Genomic DNA, 22124 nt, shown 5'->3' with positions numbered 1-22124 from the left:
ATGGTTCATGACATGACCATGTTGCTTTTTCCCTCTTTATTTGGAATAATGCAGAAACTGATTTTAACTGTGCAAGTCTCTAACTTTTTTCTTTTTTAAAAAAAAAAAAAAAAGTTATTCTGTTGTATACATGAATAGGATACAAAATTACAAAAAATGAAGTTCAAAAGTCAACATTTGTTGGAATCGATGGAGTCTTCATTTATCACTTTTGTAGTCTGAAGAAATTACAAGGAAAAATAGTACTCGAGAATCAGTCGTTAAAACCTTCCCATCCTCCACATTTCAAATCCATTTTTAATCTTCTATTTTTCCTTGGGGGTCCGACCACACACCTTAAACTTTTTATTGACTTTGAAAGGTATGGGGTCTAGATGGAGCTTAATACGAATGTACAGCGGGCTTCAGTGGCTAGGAAAACACACGACGGGAGAGGGAGTGGAAAGATGCTACAAAATCCCTCTTCAGGCGCAGAAAACATGATGTGAGCTCCATTAATTTAGCCCCAATGGAGCTGGTGGTTAAGGAGGACATTTACCATCGCCTCATACGTGTTCTTCTAGAGAGACCACAGATTTTCAAGGAACGTAAAGCCCCACCAGACAACCAACCTTAAAGAGCAATTTCCTCTGCCCCTGATTTTACAAGTAATGTATACAAAGACTTGAGACCATACAAAGCCTCAATAGCAATTATCTCAAGGACCATAAATAACACGGCAATTAACCAAAAGCATAGCTGATAGCTAATACATCTTTCAAATTGCAATAATATTACAGCTTCTGTGTGTACTCCAGATAAACAATATTCCCATCTCAAAAGATTACATAATTGGGTGTGAAACTATTTTGCACGAGGGACTTAGCTGCTAAATGAAAGAGGATTACACACCTATGAATCCACAACCCAGATTTTTAAGTATGCATTACTCTTCCATTCAAAGGATACCCAGCCTGTTTTGTTCACACAATTCCATCTCCATGACAGAAAGCATAGGAATAACTCTCTCCACTTCCATTAATGTTATCTTTTTCATCTCAATGGTTAGTGATTTAAATGGAGAATCCTTTTTTGTTCTATGTAAAAGCTACAAGGACCCAAAACTATTTCACCAAGTCTCAACCACGATTGGTGTTAATGATAGACATTCTAAATTCCCATACTAATGACTCAAAGCATGTCTCAAAGTTTGGGAATTATAATTTCTATCAATTAAGCCTACTGACTCCATAAAAAAGAGATGATCTCATGCCTTCTCCTTGATGACAGGAAGCAGCAGAACATTGAAATAGGACACCGGCAAGCACCAAACCTAGATTATAAGTCGCAATATGGTAATGCCAGGACTTAACAGTTTCTCTCAACTCTTTCATGGATTTTTGGCTTACAGAATTTGACTAACTATTACTTCAATGTCAACTGATCCTTAACCAATACTTTTTTTATAAGTTGCAGAAACAAACACCGAAACCAAAACACATTCTCAATTAATTTTACCCTGTTAGCAAGCACCACGATCATCCACATGGGATGGTTAAATCCTTCTATCTACATAGCCAAAAAAAAATTAAAAAATCTATTGAAAGATCTTGACATCATTCCCTTTCGAACTAGGAATAAAGTTACATTGGCGAAAAGCTCCCCCAACTCCCAAAAGTAGGGAACAGTACAGGACAACTACCGAGGCCATAATTTCTCAAATGATGTTTTTTTTTTTTTCCTTTTGGATGAGAAAAGACAAAAAAAATGGACTGGTGGCCAAAGCACGGGGCATGGTATTGAACTCTGGGCTCTAATGAATATTTACAAAGATGGACTGGTGGCCAAAGCACGGGGCATGGTATTGAACTCTGGGCTCTAATGAATATTTACAAAGATGGACTCGTGGCCAAAGCACGGGGCATGGTATTCATAAAAAGCTAATCCAGTTACTCGTGGCATTCCTGAAACCCTGTGTAAAGAGGAAAGCGAGTGGGGTCGGTGTATTGATTTGCTTGAGAACTATGGCATACAGAAAGTTCAGGTAAGTTTCGGATTGGTAGGGCCTACCCGTATAAAAACCAAGGGCAAATAAAAAGAAGAGAAGTGCTACAGAGCAGCCACTACAATGTGTGCAACATTACACACACTACATGGCTGCTTCTGGTATTTTTTTTTTTTTTCCTCACTTTCTCTCTCTCTCTGCACTGGCCCGATTCTCCCCACACTCAATTTACCTTCAGCCCAGCCCGATGCCGCCATGCGCCGTCCAGCCTCACCGCCACCACCGGCGACTCCACCTCATGCCGACGACCAAGCCAGCCACCACCGATCTCCCCCACGCGCAGCTCTCTCTCTCCCCTGCGGTAACCCAACCGAAATAGGTGAAGGTTTCACCCATTTCGAGGCCACCGACGGCCCTATCGCCACCGTGCGTCGGTTCTAGCCCCACCAAGTAGCTACCCTGACCACCGCGACTCCTCCCCGAGCACCTCCGAGCCAGCCAAGCCCTCCACCTCTCTCTCAATCTCTCTGTCTCGCCCTCCACCTCTCTCTCTCTCCACCTCTCATCCATCAGCTCGTGGGAGATGTATGGTTTGGATGATGGCACGTCATGTGTGTAATAGATGTAGTCAAATAATGACTTCTCCTAAGATTATTTCAAAAACAAAACTCAAATCCATTTCAATCTTTTCACTCCTCTCATCCACAGGCACAAAGAATGATGAACCAACTATCTATAGCAGTATACAACTGTTAATGAAAACCCGTACCGAACATTTAAAAAGCTCACCGTATTGTCTTATGTGACTTGTAAGGAAAGCGGGATGGTGTTGAGGGGGATAATTCAACCGGCAGTTGGGGCCGTTCTGACTGGCCAGTCAGCATCCCGACAACCTCTTTCATGGAAGGCCGACGAGCAGGCCTCTTCTGCAAACAAAGCAACGCAACCGTGATGCAAAGGAGAGCTTCTTCTCGATCCAAAAACTGAACTGACTTATCAACCAAATCAAGAAGCTTTCCGGCGCGGGCAAGTTGACGCGCCCAAGACAAGAGATTGGCGCGTTGGAACTCCGAAATGGGCGTATTCATCAGCTGAAGTGGGCGGCGCCCAGAAATCAGAACGAGCAATACGACACCATAGCTATATACATCACACTTCTCCGAGATATCCTCACCCACGCCATACTCAGGGGCAACGTAACAAACAGTTCCCCTCATACTAGGAGTACTACTAATACCACCACTCTTGGCAATTTCCCCACTAAACGAATAATCGTGACTATTGCGGCGAGCTCTCCGTAACTCTCCGCTCAGTCCATCCAACCACCTATCCATACTACCCCGACTGCTCTGACTCCGGCTTCTCCCTCTCTTCTTTCTCCCAGCATGCAAACTCTCGTCCCTCGGCCACCAATCATCACCATTGTCATCGCTACTCACCCCCATTTGCTTCTTTTTCTTCTTGCTGCTGCTGCTGCTGTTCTTCTTCTTCTTCCTAGCTAAATCTTCGCAATACTCTTCCTTCCACCACTCCCTCGCCAGCCTCCGCTTTGAATTTTTCGCGTTCTTCTCCTCATCCATCGACACCCACCACTCCAATCGCCTCCGATTCTTCTTCTTCTTCTCCGACTTCGCTATTGCTCCACTACCGGAAGAAGCACCAATCCAATCGCTCGTAGGCCTCTGTTTATTTATCTCCGTCCCAATCCACTCCATCACATAGTCGTTCTTAATCTCCACCTCACCGTTCTCTTGCTTCCACCACCACTCTCTGCCCGAAGCACTCTTCATCCCTTTACCGCTCCTCTTTCCACCAATATCAACCAACTCTTTACCACTTTCAACACTACGTTTATCGAAATTCCCCTCAGAAACACTCGGTGATACCGGCGCCACAACCGTCTCCGGAAGTAAAGTCTCCGGTGATGGCGACGGTGACTGAACCAAACCTCCGTTGAAATCCTCAAAATTAGTAATCACGCTCTCGGTCTCCTCAACCACTGATCCGCAATCCTCCACTCCACCTCCACCATGACACTTCTTCACCTCTAATCCACGACCATCGTCTACGTCCATCGCAATCTGATTCTCTGATTTCAATCGGGTAAGTCCGAAATCCCCAATCTTGGCGGAAAAATGCTGGTCCAGCAGAATATTACTAGGCTTAATATCGCCATGAATCACGGGCGGATCCAAACCGTGTAGATACTCTAGCCCTCTGGCTATATCAAGAGCGACAGAGAGCCGCCTCTTCCAATCCATAAGCTCGGGGGGCCGTTTGGCGCGAAGAAGCGCATCCTGGAGATTGCCGTTCTGCATGAGTTCGTAGACGAGGAGCATACGGCGTCGTTTGCGGTCGGAAGAGAAGCCGAGGACGGGGACGAGGTGAGGGGAGTGGAGCTTGGATGCAAAGAAGAGCTCGTTGTGGAACTCGCGCTCGCCCTGGAGGGAGCCAGAATCCATGACCTTGACGGCGATGGGGACGGGAGGCCTGCCATGAAGGGAGCCGGAGAAGACGGGGCCGAAACCGCCTTGGCCGAGGTGGTGGGAGAAGGAGTTGGTAGCACGGCGGAGGACGGAGTAGGAGAAGCGATGGGGGAGGGGACGGGAGTCGGAGGGGGCGGTGGCGGTGGTGCGCTTGCGGGAGATAATCTTGCGAAAGAGGAAGACAAGGATAGAGAGGAAGGAGAAGGCGGCGATAAGGGATTGGGTCGCTGAGGGAATGGGCGGAGATGGCGATTGGGAGGGAGAAAGAGGAGGAGGAGGAGGAGGGATTTGGCGGCTTGGCATGGCGGCGAAGACTTCTTCTCAAATGGGATTACTGTATAGAGTGACGACGTAACGTCTCATGATCGAGATTCGAGAGTGTGTGTGTTCCGAAGTCTCAAATGGCACCTCTTCCTTCCTCCCGAATAATTGTTTCATCCTCTTTCATCTCAGTATCATACTGTATTGATGTGATCTTCTTCTATTAATAATAAAATTAAATAAATCAAATGAATTGTCTCAGAAGAAGAGGAATAAATGTCTTGAACTTCTAAAATTATAAACTGTTCAATTTTTATTCACTTGAATTCTCATATTATTTTATCAATGCATATATATCATGAATACAATGTTGAATATGAAATGTAAGTGTTAGATCTAAATATGAATTTTATAAAAATAAACTTACTCACTCACGAAATTATTATGCGGACTTATCTATTATTTCCAAAAATATCATTTTGTAGACTTATTTTTATACGATTCATGTGTAGACATATATAATAAATATGCATGTTTTGGTCTATCTATGTTTTATCTATAAACTCTTACATTTGACCCAACGTATCAATGGTAAATTTATTTGCAAACTTATTTATTGATACATCACACGCACTACTTATTTAAAACCTTGTCAAATCAGCCTATGTAAAAAATATTGTTACTTTGGATTTCTTATAAATAGAATAAATTAAAATTAACAATACTATATTAGTAGCATGCTACACGTCACACTTTTAAATAGTATAATTTTGAATAATTTTGGTTACAATTCTTTTTTAATGTTGTTTTTTATGTAATCGTGACGTGTTTAAAATCTGTAAGCAAGCAATTACTTTATTCCATAGAAAAACATAAACGAACGAGTTTTATAAATTGGTAATAAGTAATAAAAAAATAAAATATTTAAAACACAATATACAATTCTATATTTCGAAAGAGTAATTCTACTGATCAGTCACTGTAGACTTCTCGTATCCCATATCTATAATTTTTTCATAGAATATGGAGATGTTTTTTATAAAATATGAAATATAGGGTAGTGAATAATGACTAATAAAAATAATTTTTTATTTCAAAAACAAAAGAAAACTATGGTTTGTATATAGTTTGTATCTTGTATAATTTTTATTTATTTTTTTAAATATTTTGTATGTGCGGCGGAAAATATATAAAAATCAAGAATCAAAAGTCAAATAATTGCGAAGCGCAGCCAATCAGTGGGAAATTAAGTGCTGCAAAATTGCTGGCATGGGTCGTAGTTGGTGGATCAATGTTATTGAGAAAGTGGTTTAGGTAATATTCTGGTTTTTTCGTTTCGTGCTTATTCCCACCCTCACCCACCCATATATATTAATAATTCCTTTGTTTTCTTCTCTTTGGATTAGCTAATTAATTTGATAACGTGATGAAGTCATTTTCTTTTTCTTTTTCTTTTTTTAAAAAAAACGTATGATTGATGATTAATTATTATCCAATAAATTCATATGATTTTCTTGGTATATTAATAAATTATCTCTTTCTTGATTTGCAATCTCCGTGGTCATTGTGGAAACCCAATTTTGCTTTGACAATGTGAGATGCAAAACTTTGACAATTGGAATCGTAACATAAAAGTCACTCTCACTATGTATATATATATATATGTATGTATGTATGTATGTATGTATTAATTTTATAATACAAGTTGACAATTCTATAATATTAATAAAAAAAATTATTTTATTATTAAGTCGGTGTGCAGAACACACAATTCATATCATCTAAACAGTAATGATTAATTTTTAAGATTGAAAATTTAAAATTTATATTTCAAATTAAGTTATATCATTAATATATATTTTATTAAATGTGCTCTACACACTGATTTGATAATAAAATTCACATATTGTTTATCTTCCTTTAGTATCCATAATAAATTTAGGCTAAAGAATTGTAGATGATTTTGATTCCCTGAATATTATAAATAGAAAAACAATGATACATGAATCGATAGGAATATTGTAATAATATGGTTACAGTATTAGAATTAAAATTTAAAAAAAAATAGTAGAGAGTGAGAGGGGAGGGAGATAGCATAAGAAATAAAATTTTATTTTGTTTAAAAAATTAATTTGTTTTTCGAAGTGATCGTACGGAAGACAGGGACAATTTGATCGTGGAAATAGTCACATCCCCGTTTTTATTATGATGGTGTTTCGGCATAATTTAATACGTGTCGTTTCAAGTATGTAGAGTCTATTATTATTAAAATTATCGCGTTAAATATTTTAAATTGTAAACCATCAATAATTTGTATTCTCTTCAATTACCAAGATTGTGAAAAACTCATTCTTATTTTATCTCAAGGGTTAGAATCAGAAAAAATGCACAAGCCATATTTTTTCTGCTTGAAATGCATATTTCGTTAAAAACTTAATTATTGATCTAAAAGTATTAGGATTGTTAGATATTAATTTAGTCAAATACTAATTTAATTAAACCTTTAATCTCAAGATTAAAACATATTTTTTGTATAAAAAAAATTAATAAGAGAACATGAATAATTTGTATTAATTTAGAGCGTGTAATTTTTATGAAATTTTTTTTTTAAAATAAATAAAGTTTATTTAAAAAAATAATTTTAAATAATAAAATTCCATTTTAAAGTGTACAAATTTTACATCAAATTATATTTTAATGGGACCACCGATTTTACAGTTGGGAACCACCCCCCTCCCCCGAGAGTCTACGGTCTACCGTAGCCCACAGCCGGCGGCCCCACACTCTTACCCTTTTGTTTATTAATATAACAAAAAGTCTATAGAATATAAAAAGACCAGAAACAACAGCGCTTAGATGAATAAAGTCAAAGATTGGGGTCTGAATGAGTAAAGGGTATTCAGATGCCACGTGTGAATGGTTGATGCCGTAGTTTTGTTTTCAAGTGTTTGCTTTACTTCTGCACATGCCAGTAACGTCACAAAACTTAAGCCACGTGGATAGCGACCCGCTAACTTTTTTGCATGCATCACATACTTCCAACGCGTGGCTCGGTTTAGTCGTTTGCCTAATTTCCCACGTACACAACACGAAGCGTGACGTAATTTTTTTTTTTTTACTTTTTTTAGTTAAACGTGCGTCTAGAGAGGAAACACCTAAATCATTAATTTTCGATTCCTCCCCAAAATGAGGCATGAAAGGAATTTGGGTTAACCGGTAATCTTTCTGGATCAACAACTGCATCCCATGCTCATCATCAATATTTCTTGTTCAGTATGGACTTTACCCTAATTGAAAGTTTTTGGTCCACTAGCCTTTTTTCGCAATAACTATTATGCAAAGTACTTGAACAAGCCTTGAAATATATTTCTGAATCCAAAATTGAAAAAAAGAAGAAGAAAATAAGAAATATGCATATTCATGAGGTCCAAAATTCATACATTGAGAGAAAATATTTAGACTATCTCAAAATATTTGTCTGAAATCGAAAATAAATCTGCATATTTGTCTGAAATTCAAAAAGGAGCTCGAGCATGTTCTTCCTATATGGACTATTTCAAACACACAGATTTCGATTCACACAATTTTCATTTCTATAGATGGCAGTATCTCCCCCAACAATCTTAAAGCAAATTGACACACATATCTAATCCAATGAAATAAAAAAACTTAATATAGCAACTGAACAAGAATGAATATATATAATCGAAAGTAGAGGAAAAAAATTTGAAAGCTTTTGCAAAAAAAATTGAACTTGGCGTTGCCGTGATGAAGAAACACGCTCGGTGGTAAAAATGTAAGTCGAGCTTTTGTAAAAAAATTTACCCAAATTGCCTTTATGAAGAATAACGGCAGGAAGCTTCTCTCGGGATCGAGATCTGTGATTTTTTTTAGGGTCGAGCTTAGTCATTCATCTAGACTTTGGGCGAGCTCCGTTGAGTTGACGTCGTGATAGTGGTAGTGGTAGTCAAGGGCTTGAGAGAGGAATTTCTAAAGGGAGGTTGTGATAGTCTCAAGATTTAGGGGGGAGAGGATTGAGAGAGGACGAAGTTGGTTTCTGAGTTGATTCAGGGAGGGAGAGGCAAGAGAGGGAGTGTCAAGGAGGGAAAGTCTTCTATTCAAGAAGAACGAGAGATGGAAATCTGTTTCGAGGAGGGGGAGAGTCAAATTGGACCGGAGGAAGAAGGTGGACAGTCTGTCAGGTAGATTTCGTGTAGCGTGTGATGAATAAACCGGATTATGAATAGATTTTTCCTTATTCTTTTGCTAATATTTTTTTTCACCATTTTGTTTTTGTTTTTATAAGGATAAATATTTAAAACGTGACCAAAGCATAAAATAAGTGCTAACATGCAAGTAAAATCCATACATTTTAATTGTGTCTGGTCCACATCAGTCACCGGTATAATTGTTCAAGTATTTTAATAGAGGAATATATAAAATTCCATTTAAATTATTATTTAATTTGTAATCATATTTAAATTATTTGTAATCAATGGATAAAACTCAATGTTTAACCACAACCCAACCCAACCCATCAGCTCCAACGGATTATAGTCATTTCATTTAGATGTTTTGATATATTAATTTACCAATAATTTTTAAAAGCATAATAATTATAATTTCTTATATCGTAGTTTAGGAAACAGTATTTAAGTAAAATAAAGAGAATTTTATTCGTTACAACGCAGCAGAGAGAGACCAAGGCTCGGTCTTGACAAGCTTGAAATGTTTAATGATCAGCAAGATTCAAGATGCTCGGCCCATCAACACGAGAAAGACCAAACCTCTCTTGTCGTCCGGCTCGGTTTGGATGGCCAATGAGATAGTTGTCTGTACGGATGAGAGGATTTTGAACATCCAAACTGTTAGTATTTTATCTCTATTTTATCTCTATTTTATTTATAAATTTTCAAACTCATCTCAAACAAACCCAAAGGGTGGTGATCTACTACTCAAGTTTATTTCAAATTTTTTTTTATTTTTTTATCATTTTCTTTTTAAGTATTTTTTTAACATCCTTAATCACTAAGAAACAATTTAAAAAATCTATAATTTTACTAATATTCACTTCTTTAATCATTAAATAAAATAAAATAAAAATCAAATACAAAAAGAGTAGTAGTAGGGTAGTAACCCTATTATTATTCAATCTCAAAATGTCAAAACTATCTCATCTTATCTCATTATCCAAACATATATAAATTACAAATTATCACATCTCATCTTTACTCAAAAAATCTTACTACTATTTAAAACATTTTGTTTTATCTCATCTGAACTACCTATCCAAACCAGGCCTTAAAAAAATAAAAATAATAATAGTAAATATGAAATCACCACATGTTTGAGAGTTTAAATTAAAATTAAAATAAAATTTTAATTATTTGCACATATCTGGTTAGATTGTCTCCACACGTGAAATATTTAATTAAAGAAAGTAGGTTTGAATTCAAGATATCTACTCTAATTAGAGTAGATATCTATTTAATCATAGTAGAGATCTAGAATTAGATCTCTATTTAATTATAGAGATCTATAAATTTAAACCAATAGAAAGAGATGTATTTAATTATATGTATTAGATGATTAATAATAATATAAAAAAGAAAAGAAACGGCTGCAAAGGAAGTAACGTTGCTGCATCAGGAGGAAAAAGTGGGATTTGTGTTTTTTTTTTTATATCGGAGAACCTCTCCAATACAGGGTCTTTCGAATCTATTTCTGCAGAGTAAACTCTAGTCCCGTGCAATGCACTCTTAAAAATTTTTCTATAAAATTAATTAAATCACTAATTTTTCACCGGTAAACGTGACCCCAAAGGTGAGAAGATTTGAAAGCGATAACACAAACCCGTCCTCACATGCGATTAAATTGAAGCCAACAACACCCACCACGTGCTTACCCCCATGTGCGATAGTTTTGGTAGTTGTACCTTGCTATTTAGTATGTAAGCTTACAAATGAATGAATGAGCTTCATATAAAATGTCGTTTAAATGCTGAAAAATACTTCTTATCTGTCTCACCTTTCAACACAGACAAGAAATCGGTAATGGTGATTAAATCATAATACATTATTATGCACACAAGGGGTTTACAACTATGACTTCTCTCAAGTTTTAGGTTAACAGAGTTGTTCTGCTTCCATGTTCCTTGGAGAAATTGACCTAGTTTCCATATACAGTTGCGGGAACAATAGAAAAAGTAAATGAAAAGAACAGAAAGCTACCAAAAAATAAAAATACAATGTACCATAAAAATTCTCAAATAATGCTTAAAAAAAGTTTCGAACTTGGCAATGCCTAATGAAGTAAATGAGTTTGAAATCCTGATACTGACCCACACTTTTTTGGAGGAACAATGGCCAGCTTTGCCTGTTTAGCACCTCCTCCTCCTCAATGACATGCATGCCCTTCATTCCCAAAGTTTATTGTTACAGGACAGGCGTGCATTTAATGCTTCTTGGAGGAGGGAAAACAAGATCAGAAGTTGTAGTTGAGTTAGACGGGGGATCTGCACCATGGTAAAAACTTCACAGTTTTCATATGAGAGACGCTACAACTCTACCAGTTCTTTAAAGACAACATGAAAGAAATCTCTCTCTCTCTCTCTCTCTCTCTCTCTACACACACGAGATGTATGTGTATGGAGCGAGAGTGAGTTAGGTGTCGAGGAAGGGTATGTGTCTCTGTCCTTATTAACGGGACATCTTAACGGCGGTGCAACCCATAAGTTCAGAGGACTCGGATTTAGGCTTTCATAGCATCAATGTCTCCCGGATATGGTATGAATAATCTAGGGTCAAAAGAAAAATAATAATAATCTACAGCTTGAACTGAAAGGGCAAACACAAAACATCACTGCGAAATAAAAATTAAAATTTTTTACATGCATTTTGTGTTTGTATGGATAAAAGTGAAGAGATTCATTGAAAAAAATGTCCAAAAACATCATTGCCAGGCATCGATTTAGGTTGTTTGATCTTGTGGATAGATAGATATCTTCATCCAACACGCCGCAACAGTTTTGTAGAGTTTGATTGATTTGTGGCTTCTAATCATAGTTATTCTCAAATGTCCTTGGTTTTGCTAAAGTGATTGAACCCATAGCTAGGATCCTATCAATTGTTCATATTTTCTAATCTTCTGCATCGACCAGAAAGCAGTTGTTCGGATCTCCATCCCCTCATATTTCTAATTTTAAATTGCATATTCTTTAGAGAGAGAAATTAACTAGGCCCGGGTAACATTACCTGGATTGATACATCCGCACTATTTTTCGGTGCATCGCAACAAAATGGGCCAACTTGGGCCCTGGAGCCTGGATATTAGTTTTAGTTGGTTTATATGTTTCTTTTATTTTTAAGAGAGTAATGTTAGTATGCAAGTGCATTCTTTTTTAAAAATGAATAGAGTTAATTATTAAAAAATATTATTTTTATATGAATCTCATATTTATTTATTTATTTTTTCTTTTATGAAGAGTATGAGTCTATGCAGTATTTCCACACCCTAAAATTGAAAATATCATTTCTCATTTTATAATATCTAAATCTAAGCATGTTAAAAAATATAAAAATAAAGCAGTTCAGATTCTGAGCATTATTATTATTATTATTTTTTTTTTTTTTTGAGTGTGGGGAGGGGGAGGGCAGAACCAACCGCACTGCACCGCACCAAATTCTTGAGCGTTATTGGCCTCGTTTAGACAGTGAGATGAAATGATTTTAGATAAATTAAATAAAATATTGTTAGAATATTATTTTTAATATTATTATTATTTTAAGATTTTAAAAAACTGAATTATTTATTATATTTTATATGAAAATTTAAAAAAATTATATTGATGAGATGAGATAAAACTATCTTTGTCTCCAAACAGGGCCATTGGGTCCGTTTGGATATAAGAAGTGTTTCATCTCATCTTATTATTATAATTTTTTAAAATTTTCACAAAAACATAATAAACAATTCAAGTTTTTCAAATTTTAAAATAATAATAATATTAAAAAATAATATTAGAATAATATTTTATTCAATTTTTAAATTTCATTTCAATTCATCTCATCTCATCTCAACTCAGGCCAAACCGCACTGAATCTATTATGTATAGTACTTGAGAGTAATCAACAAAAGTATTCAACTTATTGGTGCAGTGACCATCGTATTCATGTTACCAAAATCCTATTTCTCTAAGAAATATGATAAATATATGGTCTAAGAATTGACCCCATGTTTGTCGCATTGCATTCGATGGGGACATAACAGGCCCAATATGTTCCAAAAACTTCGACCATTTGTCAACTTGTAGGTTCTGTACATTCACATTAAGTTATGGATTAACCCTAAAAGCTATCTATATTAATCTTTTAGAAGCACTGTTGATTTAATTAAAAATGGGGAAAAAACACTATTTGATTGAAGTAGACTTGCACAGAGACATCTCAAATAAAAGCGCATATTTTCATAAATTATGAAATAACATAGTCATGATTATAGAGTTTTGGACCGTATAGTACTTGATGATACCAGCTGTTTGGTCACATTCTGTGCAAAACAAGGTGTTTGATGTTCTGCTCTATCTTTTGGGTTTTCTGAGATTAATTAGAATAAAGAGTGGGTAGGGAGACATGCATAGACAAGTTTGAAAATAAATAAATAAATAAAGCTCCCAATAAATATTTTTTCTGGGACAGATGAGAAGGATATCTGTCGAGTCTATTATTAGTAAGATGTCATAACATTGTTGGATTATTTTCACTTTTATAAACTATACACTGTATTATGTATTTGAGACCTGTTATGGATGAACGAAATAATTACCGGGTGCTGTAGCGGTGGGCAGGTTGATAACAGTTTGTTTATCAGCCTGGAAATCTTCCCACCGGCGCGGGTGCTGGAAGTCAGAAACTGGAAAGAACGACAAAAACATGGACATGGCCGGGGCCGGGGGCAATGCAAACCACCCAATGGGAAATGAACAACTTCAGTTTTGTTCTTATCAAAGATTCAAAATGCGATCAGTTTGCCAACAGTACTATGTAATATGGGCATGACAAGATCATTGTAAGAAGAAATAGAGGCCGTTAAACATTTCTTGATTGAGAAGGATAGGACTGAACTAGTTGGATCTTAACAGAACATTTGTTTATTTTAGCTGCAGAACTAGAACCATAAAGATCTATGTAAAAAATCTCCAGTGCATGATTCAAAGGGGTGGCAGCCACGTGATAACAATTGGGCTCCTCACCCTGTGTACTCCATCCTTCCATACCAAGCCTCCAAACTCAGGTACTGTTTGCCGAGATACTGTAGTGAAGGTGATCTTATAAGATATTTTTTGATACTTCCTGGTAAAATGCAGGGTCTGTGGCTTGACTTGAACTGAAGCACCTTTAAACGGTGAAACTACGACGTGGTAATTCGAAACTGGAGGGCCAACATTGGTGACAGTTCTGTGAAGGGTCAGAGTAGTGATGGATGCTTTCTCCGGGAACACAGCTGAGATAGAGGGGTAATTCAAGTCCCCTGGATTGGCAAGAGAGTGTTGGCAAGATCTATTTGAGAAGAATTTCAGCTGGGCTGGAGTTAGGCTCTGCGTGCAGAGGAATTCGAAGTAATCCTGAGCCTTAATTTCATACACCAAACCTGGGTCAAGCGCTTTTATTGGGTTAATGTGTCCGGCTCCATGATCATATGGGTTTGAAGGTGCAGCTGTTGATGAATCTCTTAGAGGATTACCAGTGTTATCGTGGACATAAGCTGTGGTCATCAGGGCAGATTTTATTACTGCCGGACTCCATTCTGGGTGCCTTGCCTTGAGCAATGCAGCAACCCCACTCACATGAGGGCATGACATGGAAGTTCCAGACAGCAAGTTAAACTTCACTCTCCGGCGATCTGTCGGTAAACTTGACGGACCCGTGTCTCCAGTCCAAGCAGCAAGAATGTTCACCCCTGGGGCCACCACATCAGGCTTCAGAATTTCGAGGCTAAGAAAATTCGGTCCTCTAGATGAAAATGCCGCCACCACCGGAGATGGCCGAATCCCTAGCCGAGTATCAAGAAAGGCTAGATTTGCCGTGGCTTTTGGACTGGTTAACACATAATTCTTGAGTGCTTTCCCTTCTGTTTCTCCTACTGCAACTGCAGGAAGAAGGTGGCAATCTGCCACCAGTTCTTCTCCATTTGAAGCTGTGTTTGAAAGAACCATTCCCACCCCTCCGGCGTCTTTCACCACCTGACCCTTCTGCACACGTGGACTAATGCCTCGGTCACATATCACAATCTTTCCTGCAACCAGACGCCGATCCAGAGTACCCTCCAAACACAAGGAGCTCGGGTCAGGGCTGCTTGAGTTACTACCCATGTATACCATTGGGTATTGCTTATTTATTGACCTGCGGATCCTTTGCTCTCTATAGAGTGAAACGCCAATCAGGGTTCTGCCATTTCCCAGCTTAACGGTGGCCGGAAAATCTCTATCCATGGTGCTGGCACCAACAGTGGTAATCCAGGGTGACACGTTTGTGAGACTGACAGGGTCTGGCCCTCCATTCCCAGCTGAGCTCGAAATAAAAACACCCATCTCCATTGCCCCAAAAGCTGCTATGGACAAACTGTCACGATAGTAAGGAGACACTCCACCGCCTAAAGATATTGACAAAACGTTCACTCCATCATCCACAGCTCTATCAACCGCGGATAGAATATCCGAGCTGAAGCACCCACCACTCCAGCAAACTTTGTAGACTGCGATTCTTGCACCTGGTGCCATTCCTCTTGCCGTCCCATACGCATATCCTTGAAGGTTTGCACCGCGAACTGGAGAGCCTGCAACTGTGGCTGCAGTGTGAGTTCCATGCCCATCTTGATCTCTAGGGGATTTATACTCGGTTTGCTCGTTGATTTTCCCAGTAGCAGCTTCATACCCGTGGTAGAACACTCTGGCACCCACAATCTTTCTATTACAGTGATGTTTCTCGAATCCTCTGCCTGTCTCACATTTTCCTTTCCAATGAGCAGGAACCGGTGTCATGCCCGTATCGTTGAAGCTCTCACTCTCTGGCCAGATTCCAGTGTCGAGCACTCCCACTACGACATCATGGTCCAAGACTTTTTGAGACCAGACGCTAGTGCTATCCTCAGGCTCAAGCCCAAGGAACGCCGGACTCCTCGTGGTGTGTAGCTGGTACGTTGTATCTGGGAATATAGCCACTACACCATGTTCATCCTCTAGCCTCTCAGCCTCTTCTTCGCTCAGCAGAGCGGCAACTCCATGAATAGCTGTCTGGTAACTGTAAATTATCCTATCATCATCTCCCGCATCACCTTCTTTCTCTGGGTTGAATAGAACTGATTTTACTTTCGAGGAGTACCATTCGAGATGATTGGTAAAAGATTTTGGCATTGCCGACTTGTCCATTTGGACAATATATGTCTTCTTCGCTATGTGGGTGTCCGCAGCGAGGACTAGATCGAAGAATAGAGAGCTTGCTAGGATCAAAGACACCCATTTTACTGGGTTTCCTGCCATTTTGAGGCGAACAAAATGAAGAAGAACAATTTTGAAGAATGATTGGAGAACAGGGTGAAAAAACTAAAGATGAAAATACAGAGGGCATGGAATGGCTATCTGAGGGTTGAAATATGAGAGACCTCTAGCACCATGTTATCTCGTGCGGGCAATAAAGATGGTTGGTCGTTCCATGAATACCCCACTTGAAGAGGAGTTAAGGAGAGCCGGGTAGTGGCTGGTGGTAGCACTTAATTTGGTTCTGCTCCTCAGACGAATAGTACTTTAGAACATTGGTCCAAAAGGCCTGTTGTCCATGACATGGCAGATGACAATCAGCTGGGTCTTAGAGTTAAGAGTGCCGAGGCAGCGGTGATTGTTGGGGTTTTATATTTTGAAATGTCGGTGAGTGATAGGGCTGTCAAATAATGAGTACCTTGGGTGGGAGATCATGTGAACCAGTGCAAAAAGAAATTCTTTTAATACTTGGTGGGGTTGTTTTGTAAACTGAGATCAGACCCATGTGATCATGAAGGCATCTAGTCACATATGAGCATCGTCCAGCGGGAAAATGTTTAGAATGTGTTTGATCATTCATTTTTTTGTTTAGAATAAAATAAATGAACATGAAGAGACTTGATTTATAATGACAAAAATCCATGTTCTTTTAGCTATTTGTTTGGTTTAAGATTGTTTTGACAAAGACTCTTGCATCGGATTGATTATGTTGAAATTAGTGGTCTCTCAAAATAATTATGAAATGAATAAATCTACTTGTAAACACACTACTGAAGATACTTGGGAGTTTGTCCCATGTGCTTCTATAAAAGACATTTTTTTTTAATAAATATAAGGAGTCATACATTAAGAGAAATAATATGATAATTACAGTAGTAAGTGTATAAGCGTCACACAATCAATTTGAAAAAAATAAACAAATACAGGATTCATATGGAAAAAAAAAATTTAATTTTTTAATAATAGACCTTACTCTTTTTTAAAATAACTACAAAATACTTACGCACTTCAAGATTGTATGTAACATTACTCGTTAATTAGTATGTTGACTTATAAATAGTATAATTTATGTTTTTAAATCATTAGTTAAAAGTTATTATTGGATTGGTTGAAATTATAATATATGTTAAAAAAAATTTCTCTCCCTAATAACGTGGGATGTAATATTCCATTAATACGTTTTCTAATTCCATGTTCACGGTGATCGATCCACTGTCTGCATGGTGACATTTCTCTTTTATTTATTCGCCCATCAATATTTAATAACTCAATATTTTTTTTTTTTTGAAATTTTTAATAACTCAATATAGCCGATAGGTTTTCCCTTCATGCACACAAAATTTAATAACCTTACTCTTCACCTATACCATATCTTTATATAATATCAACACATTCTAATTTAGCCAATAGGTCATCCCCTTCGTACTAAAACTCGTAACGTGGTGTTTACTTCTAATCTCAATTGCTAGAGTCTAATTAGGAAAACTCAAGTAATATTAAACTCATCATAATTTTTTTAAAAAAATAAAAATGAAATATTCTAACCATAAAAAAATTATATAAAAATAATTTCAAATGATATATTTTAATATTTTTCATATTATAAAATTATTTTTATTATAAATTATCTTGGCAAGTTCTTCTTTTTTATTTTGTCCCACTTTCCAACTGTATTACGAGCTGGCATGTACCTGGCTCGACATTTTTATTTTTTATTTTTATTTATTTTTTCGAACCTGGCTCAACATTAGTCTCAGGGAAACAGCAGTGTAATTGGAAGTCTTGGATGCTGCTTTGAAAGTCGGAATGCCCTCTCTAGCCATCAGTTTGGATATTATTAATTTCCTTTTTTCCAGTGCATGCCAATGACTCTAAGCTCAATGCTTTATAATGAATATTTATAATAAATTTTTTAATATAAAAATAATTATTTACAATAAAAATATATTCGTTTTGATAAAAAAATATATAATCAATTTAGTAGAAAATAATGGATAGTAAATGAACAATTTTTTTGTAATGATTTTACGAACAATTTTTTGGATTCACAATTCATTTTATTATTATTCATCAATTTTAACTCATAAATCTTACTATTATTTATAACTTATCTTTAAATCCAAACAACTTCTAAACCGAATTAACTCGATCACATTTAAGAGGTAAATTAATAATTCAAAAAATAAGTATCCTGATCTCTTCGAATATTTTATTAATAAATAAATATAGATAAAAATTATTATTAAAAATATATATTTTATATATATGATATTATTTAAATCATATATTTTTTTAAATAAATATTGAGAACAATCAATCAAAAATAACAATATAATGAATGTAAAGGATAGACTGTTACGATATTTATCTCTAACATTACTCTTCGCTAATTACAAAGAAGGCTAGGAAAAAGAAAACAAGATCGATCTTATTGCAGTTATCGATCCCTTCCTACTTATAGTAAATCAAGTAGTGTAATTATTATTTTGATGTACGGATGGATTAAGTTGGGTGGCATACATGATGGTTGACAGCTCAATGCATGAGTCATTAGACTAGTCCAAATCTAACGAAAACGACAATTAGTTCATACCGACAGTCGCAACGACACGTATTTAACCAGCATTGCTCGGCTTGCGGACATCACTAGTTGTACAGGACTAAAATCTATTTATCATCTTAATTTTTATTATCTTTTTATTATTTTATAATATAACATTAAATGATAAATTTATAAATAAAATATAATAAATAATTTTTAATCGTCTAATAATATATTATAAAATAATAAAAATTAAAATGATGAGTATTATTATTATTAGATAATAAAAAAATATATAATAAATAATAATTTAATAGTAATAAATATATCATATTATATTTAATAAGATAAAAATAAAATGATTATATGGTGTATAAAATTTTCCTGATTAGATAGAAATAAGCTGCTTTGGTACTGCTTTTGAAAAATTGACTCGATCATGGGAATATAAGTCAAGATGGCTTATTGTATACTTTATATTAATGGGCAACATTTTAATTTCTCACTAACAGAATTAAAGATCAATCCCTTTCCTCAAAGTCAAGATAGATTATTAATAGATTCTATAAGAATAATAATGACTTTTTTATCTTATCATTTAAAATATATTACTAAAATCTATTTTTTCTAGCTTATATATTGAGTTTTATAATATATCATACATCAGTTTATCTATTTTTTTATATCATTTAAATATTCTCATTTTTAATATTTTTTATTCCTTTAAAATATTTTCTTTAAGTATCAATGATATTCTCACGTCTTTTGATATTTACAATTCTTTTCATATACAATATTATATAATTATGTTTTATTTTAATTAATCTAAATTTATAAGCTAAACTAAAGTATAAATTGATTACAAAAAAAAAAAAGATTATATTTATGAGAATATTCTCAAAGTATTTTACGAAAATAAGAAAGAAAATACACAACAACCCTTTTATTGTATATCCACCCCCTCATCCGAATAAGAAAAAAATGCTAGTCATAGAATGCAGCTATACTCAAGGTGCAGATTTTATTTTATTTTGTTTACAGTGATGCCATGAAATGTTAAGTATTATGTCATGAAATAAGAGAGAAGGGTTGAAATGAAAATATGATAACTTTTGAGAAGTGGGAAAAGAAATTTAGAGGAGAGATAAATTAATGTAAAATATTTTAAAGTTATGAATAATATTCTTTACATCTAGCGGGATTACTGTAACAAAATGTATAATAAAGATAAAATATAAAATCTATTGAAATGGACTTTTAAGTAACTTTCTTTATATTTTATAAAAAATGGTATTTTAGAGCACTACCAATGACTTTAAAGAAATATGGTCAAAAGTCAATTCTATTGGATCATCTATTCTATTTTTATTTTACACTCAGCTATAGCAAATTTTCTACATGTAGAAGTTATTGTTCATTCCTCTAAATAATTTTTTATTATTTCTGTCTCATTTCATCATCTTTCTTTTTTTATCTTATTTTTATTTTAACATTTTTATCACTTTTACACATACTCTACTTTCTTATCTCTCATCTACTCTCTAGCATTCTATTTATAGTTTCTCCGACTTTTATGCATGCAAAAGTTTTGATATTGTTAATAATAAAGTTTTGATATGGTGTATAGATAAATATTTGAAATAAATAATGTGTAGAGAATATAATATGTAAAATAAATAAAAAAATTAAAAAATATAATATTTTAATAATATAAAAGAAAAATAGATTATTTATATATGACAGACGGTAAAAGTTAGTATATAAAATAAATATATTTTAAAAAATAGGATACGTAAAGAAGACATTGTGAGTGCTCTAGACAAAAGCTACTGTGACAACTCAATGCATGAGAATAGTCCAAATCTAACGAAAACGACAATTAGTTCATACCGACAGTCGTAACGACATGTATTTAACCAGGATTGCTCGCCTTTCGGACATCACTAGTTGTAGGGGACTGACATGATTAGATAGAGAGATGCTGATTTGGTACTGCTTTTGAAAAATTGACTCGAGCATGGAAATATAAGTCAAGATAGCTTATTAATAGATTCTATAAGACCTCCCATGGAACTATCGATCGAGTAAAAATTATGATGTCTCATCACCCATCAGCATATTAATGTCAGGATCACTATATTTTTTTCAATTTCGTAATTTCAAGATTTAAAATTAGGGTTTTCAATACAAGACATACAAGAAAGTATCCCATTTACTAGAGCCATTAACCTTCATTCTCATGAGCCAAGAGAAAGAAATACATAAAAATGGATTTCTCATGCATCTACAATATTAAACCATTCTCTTGAAGTTTGTACAAACTACGTACACAAAATTTTAAAGATTATGATATGTATGATTTGAGACAAATTCAATCACTAGCAAGAGCTCCAATTGAAGAAGTCAATATTGGAGACTGTTAGACTTCTAGTTGCTACTGCAGTACTGATAATAAACATATTATTTGTTCGAGTATATATATGGAATATGTTTTTAGGAAGATAATGATATCTTAATTTTATTGATAACCATCACTTATACTAAAAGAATACCGTGATTACAACCGAATACAAAGGGATTACATATAATCATAAAATCCAAACCCAATCATCAAAATAAAATATAAAATAACTCAAACACTATACAATATACTAAAATAAGCATATAAATTAAAAGCAAAACAGCATACATACCTTAATAATTCAACTAAACCTAAATAACCTGCATAAAACCTTTTTGTCTATGTCGAATTACGTGTAAACCAGCTTGATCTAGTGAAATGAATGTCTTTCGGAAGGCTATCATTATTCTCAAAGATCGCCTCTTGACCATTAGAGTCCAGCTTGGCTAATATGTCTGCGATGTGATTTGTTTCCATACAAGAATGATAAATCCTTACCATCATCGAGCGAGCCTACATTTTTGCCTCATTCCAGTACATCTAACTTCTCTAAGGGACTAACCCACTATTTTCCCACCAATTAACTACAAGCATAGAATCAGTTTCAATTTCGATGTGGGTTATATTCATTTGTACACATAAAGTAAGACCATTCGAGTGGGCTCGAATCTCAACAATATTGCCTGAATTTATACCATAACATCTGACAAAAGTAAATATCATGTGCCACTCTACATCTCTCAGGATTCCTCCACCTCCCATTTTTCCTAGATTGCCAAAGCTACTCCCATCAAAGTTTAGTTTAGCAAAATCCTGCTTCGGGCGCATCCATTTCAAAATCTGAATTTTCTTATTATTGATAGGCATTGCTAGAAGGCCTAGTTGTTGTAAAACTGCACCATCTGAACATTTGATGA

The 22124-nt window shown here is 35.3% G+C and overlaps 2 protein-coding genes across 2 annotated transcripts; both read right to left on the bottom strand.

Annotated features, from left to right (window-relative positions):
- Nucleotides 1–1956: 1956 nt before the first annotated feature.
- LOC121248269 (receptor-like serine/threonine-protein kinase At4g25390) lies at nucleotides 1957–4939 on the bottom strand. Its single transcript, XM_041146676.1, has 2 exons — nucleotides 2659–4939; nucleotides 1957–2076 (listed from the first exon to the last, which is right to left on the bottom strand). The coding sequence occupies exon 1, from the start codon at nucleotides 4771–4773 to the stop codon at nucleotides 2770–2772; it is 2004 nt and encodes a 667-aa protein (XP_041002610.1). The 5' UTR covers nucleotides 4774–4939; the 3' UTR covers nucleotides 1957–2076; nucleotides 2659–2769.
- Nucleotides 4940–13795: 8856 nt separating this feature from the next.
- LOC121248259 (subtilisin-like protease SBT1.3) lies at nucleotides 13796–16589 on the bottom strand. Its single transcript, XM_041146662.1, has one exon. It carries the CDS (start codon nucleotides 16265–16267, stop codon nucleotides 13940–13942), a length of 2328 nt encoding a protein of 775 aa, XP_041002596.1. The 5' UTR covers nucleotides 16268–16589; the 3' UTR covers nucleotides 13796–13939.
- Between the last annotated feature and the right edge of the window lie 5535 nt (nucleotides 16590–22124).

This window comes from Juglans microcarpa x Juglans regia, chromosome 2D, assembly GCF_004785595.1.
Source record: "Juglans microcarpa x Juglans regia isolate MS1-56 chromosome 2D, Jm3101_v1.0, whole genome shotgun sequence".
Classification (NCBI taxonomy): domain Eukaryota; kingdom Viridiplantae; phylum Streptophyta; class Magnoliopsida; order Fagales; family Juglandaceae; genus Juglans; species Juglans microcarpa x Juglans regia.
Note: the sequence above shows the minus strand (reverse complement) of the source record. Positions and strands in the feature narration are given on the sequence as shown.

What these genes read in the sequence shown, in the direction of transcription:
- LOC121248269 (XM_041146676.1), bottom strand. Translation starts at nt 4,773, where the DNA reads ATGCCAAGCCGCCAAATCCCTCCTCCTCCTCCTCCTCTTTCTCCCTCC.
- LOC121248259 (XM_041146662.1), bottom strand. Translation starts at nt 16,267, where the DNA reads ATGGCAGGAAACCCAGTAAAATGGGTGTCTTTGATCCTAGCAAGCTCT.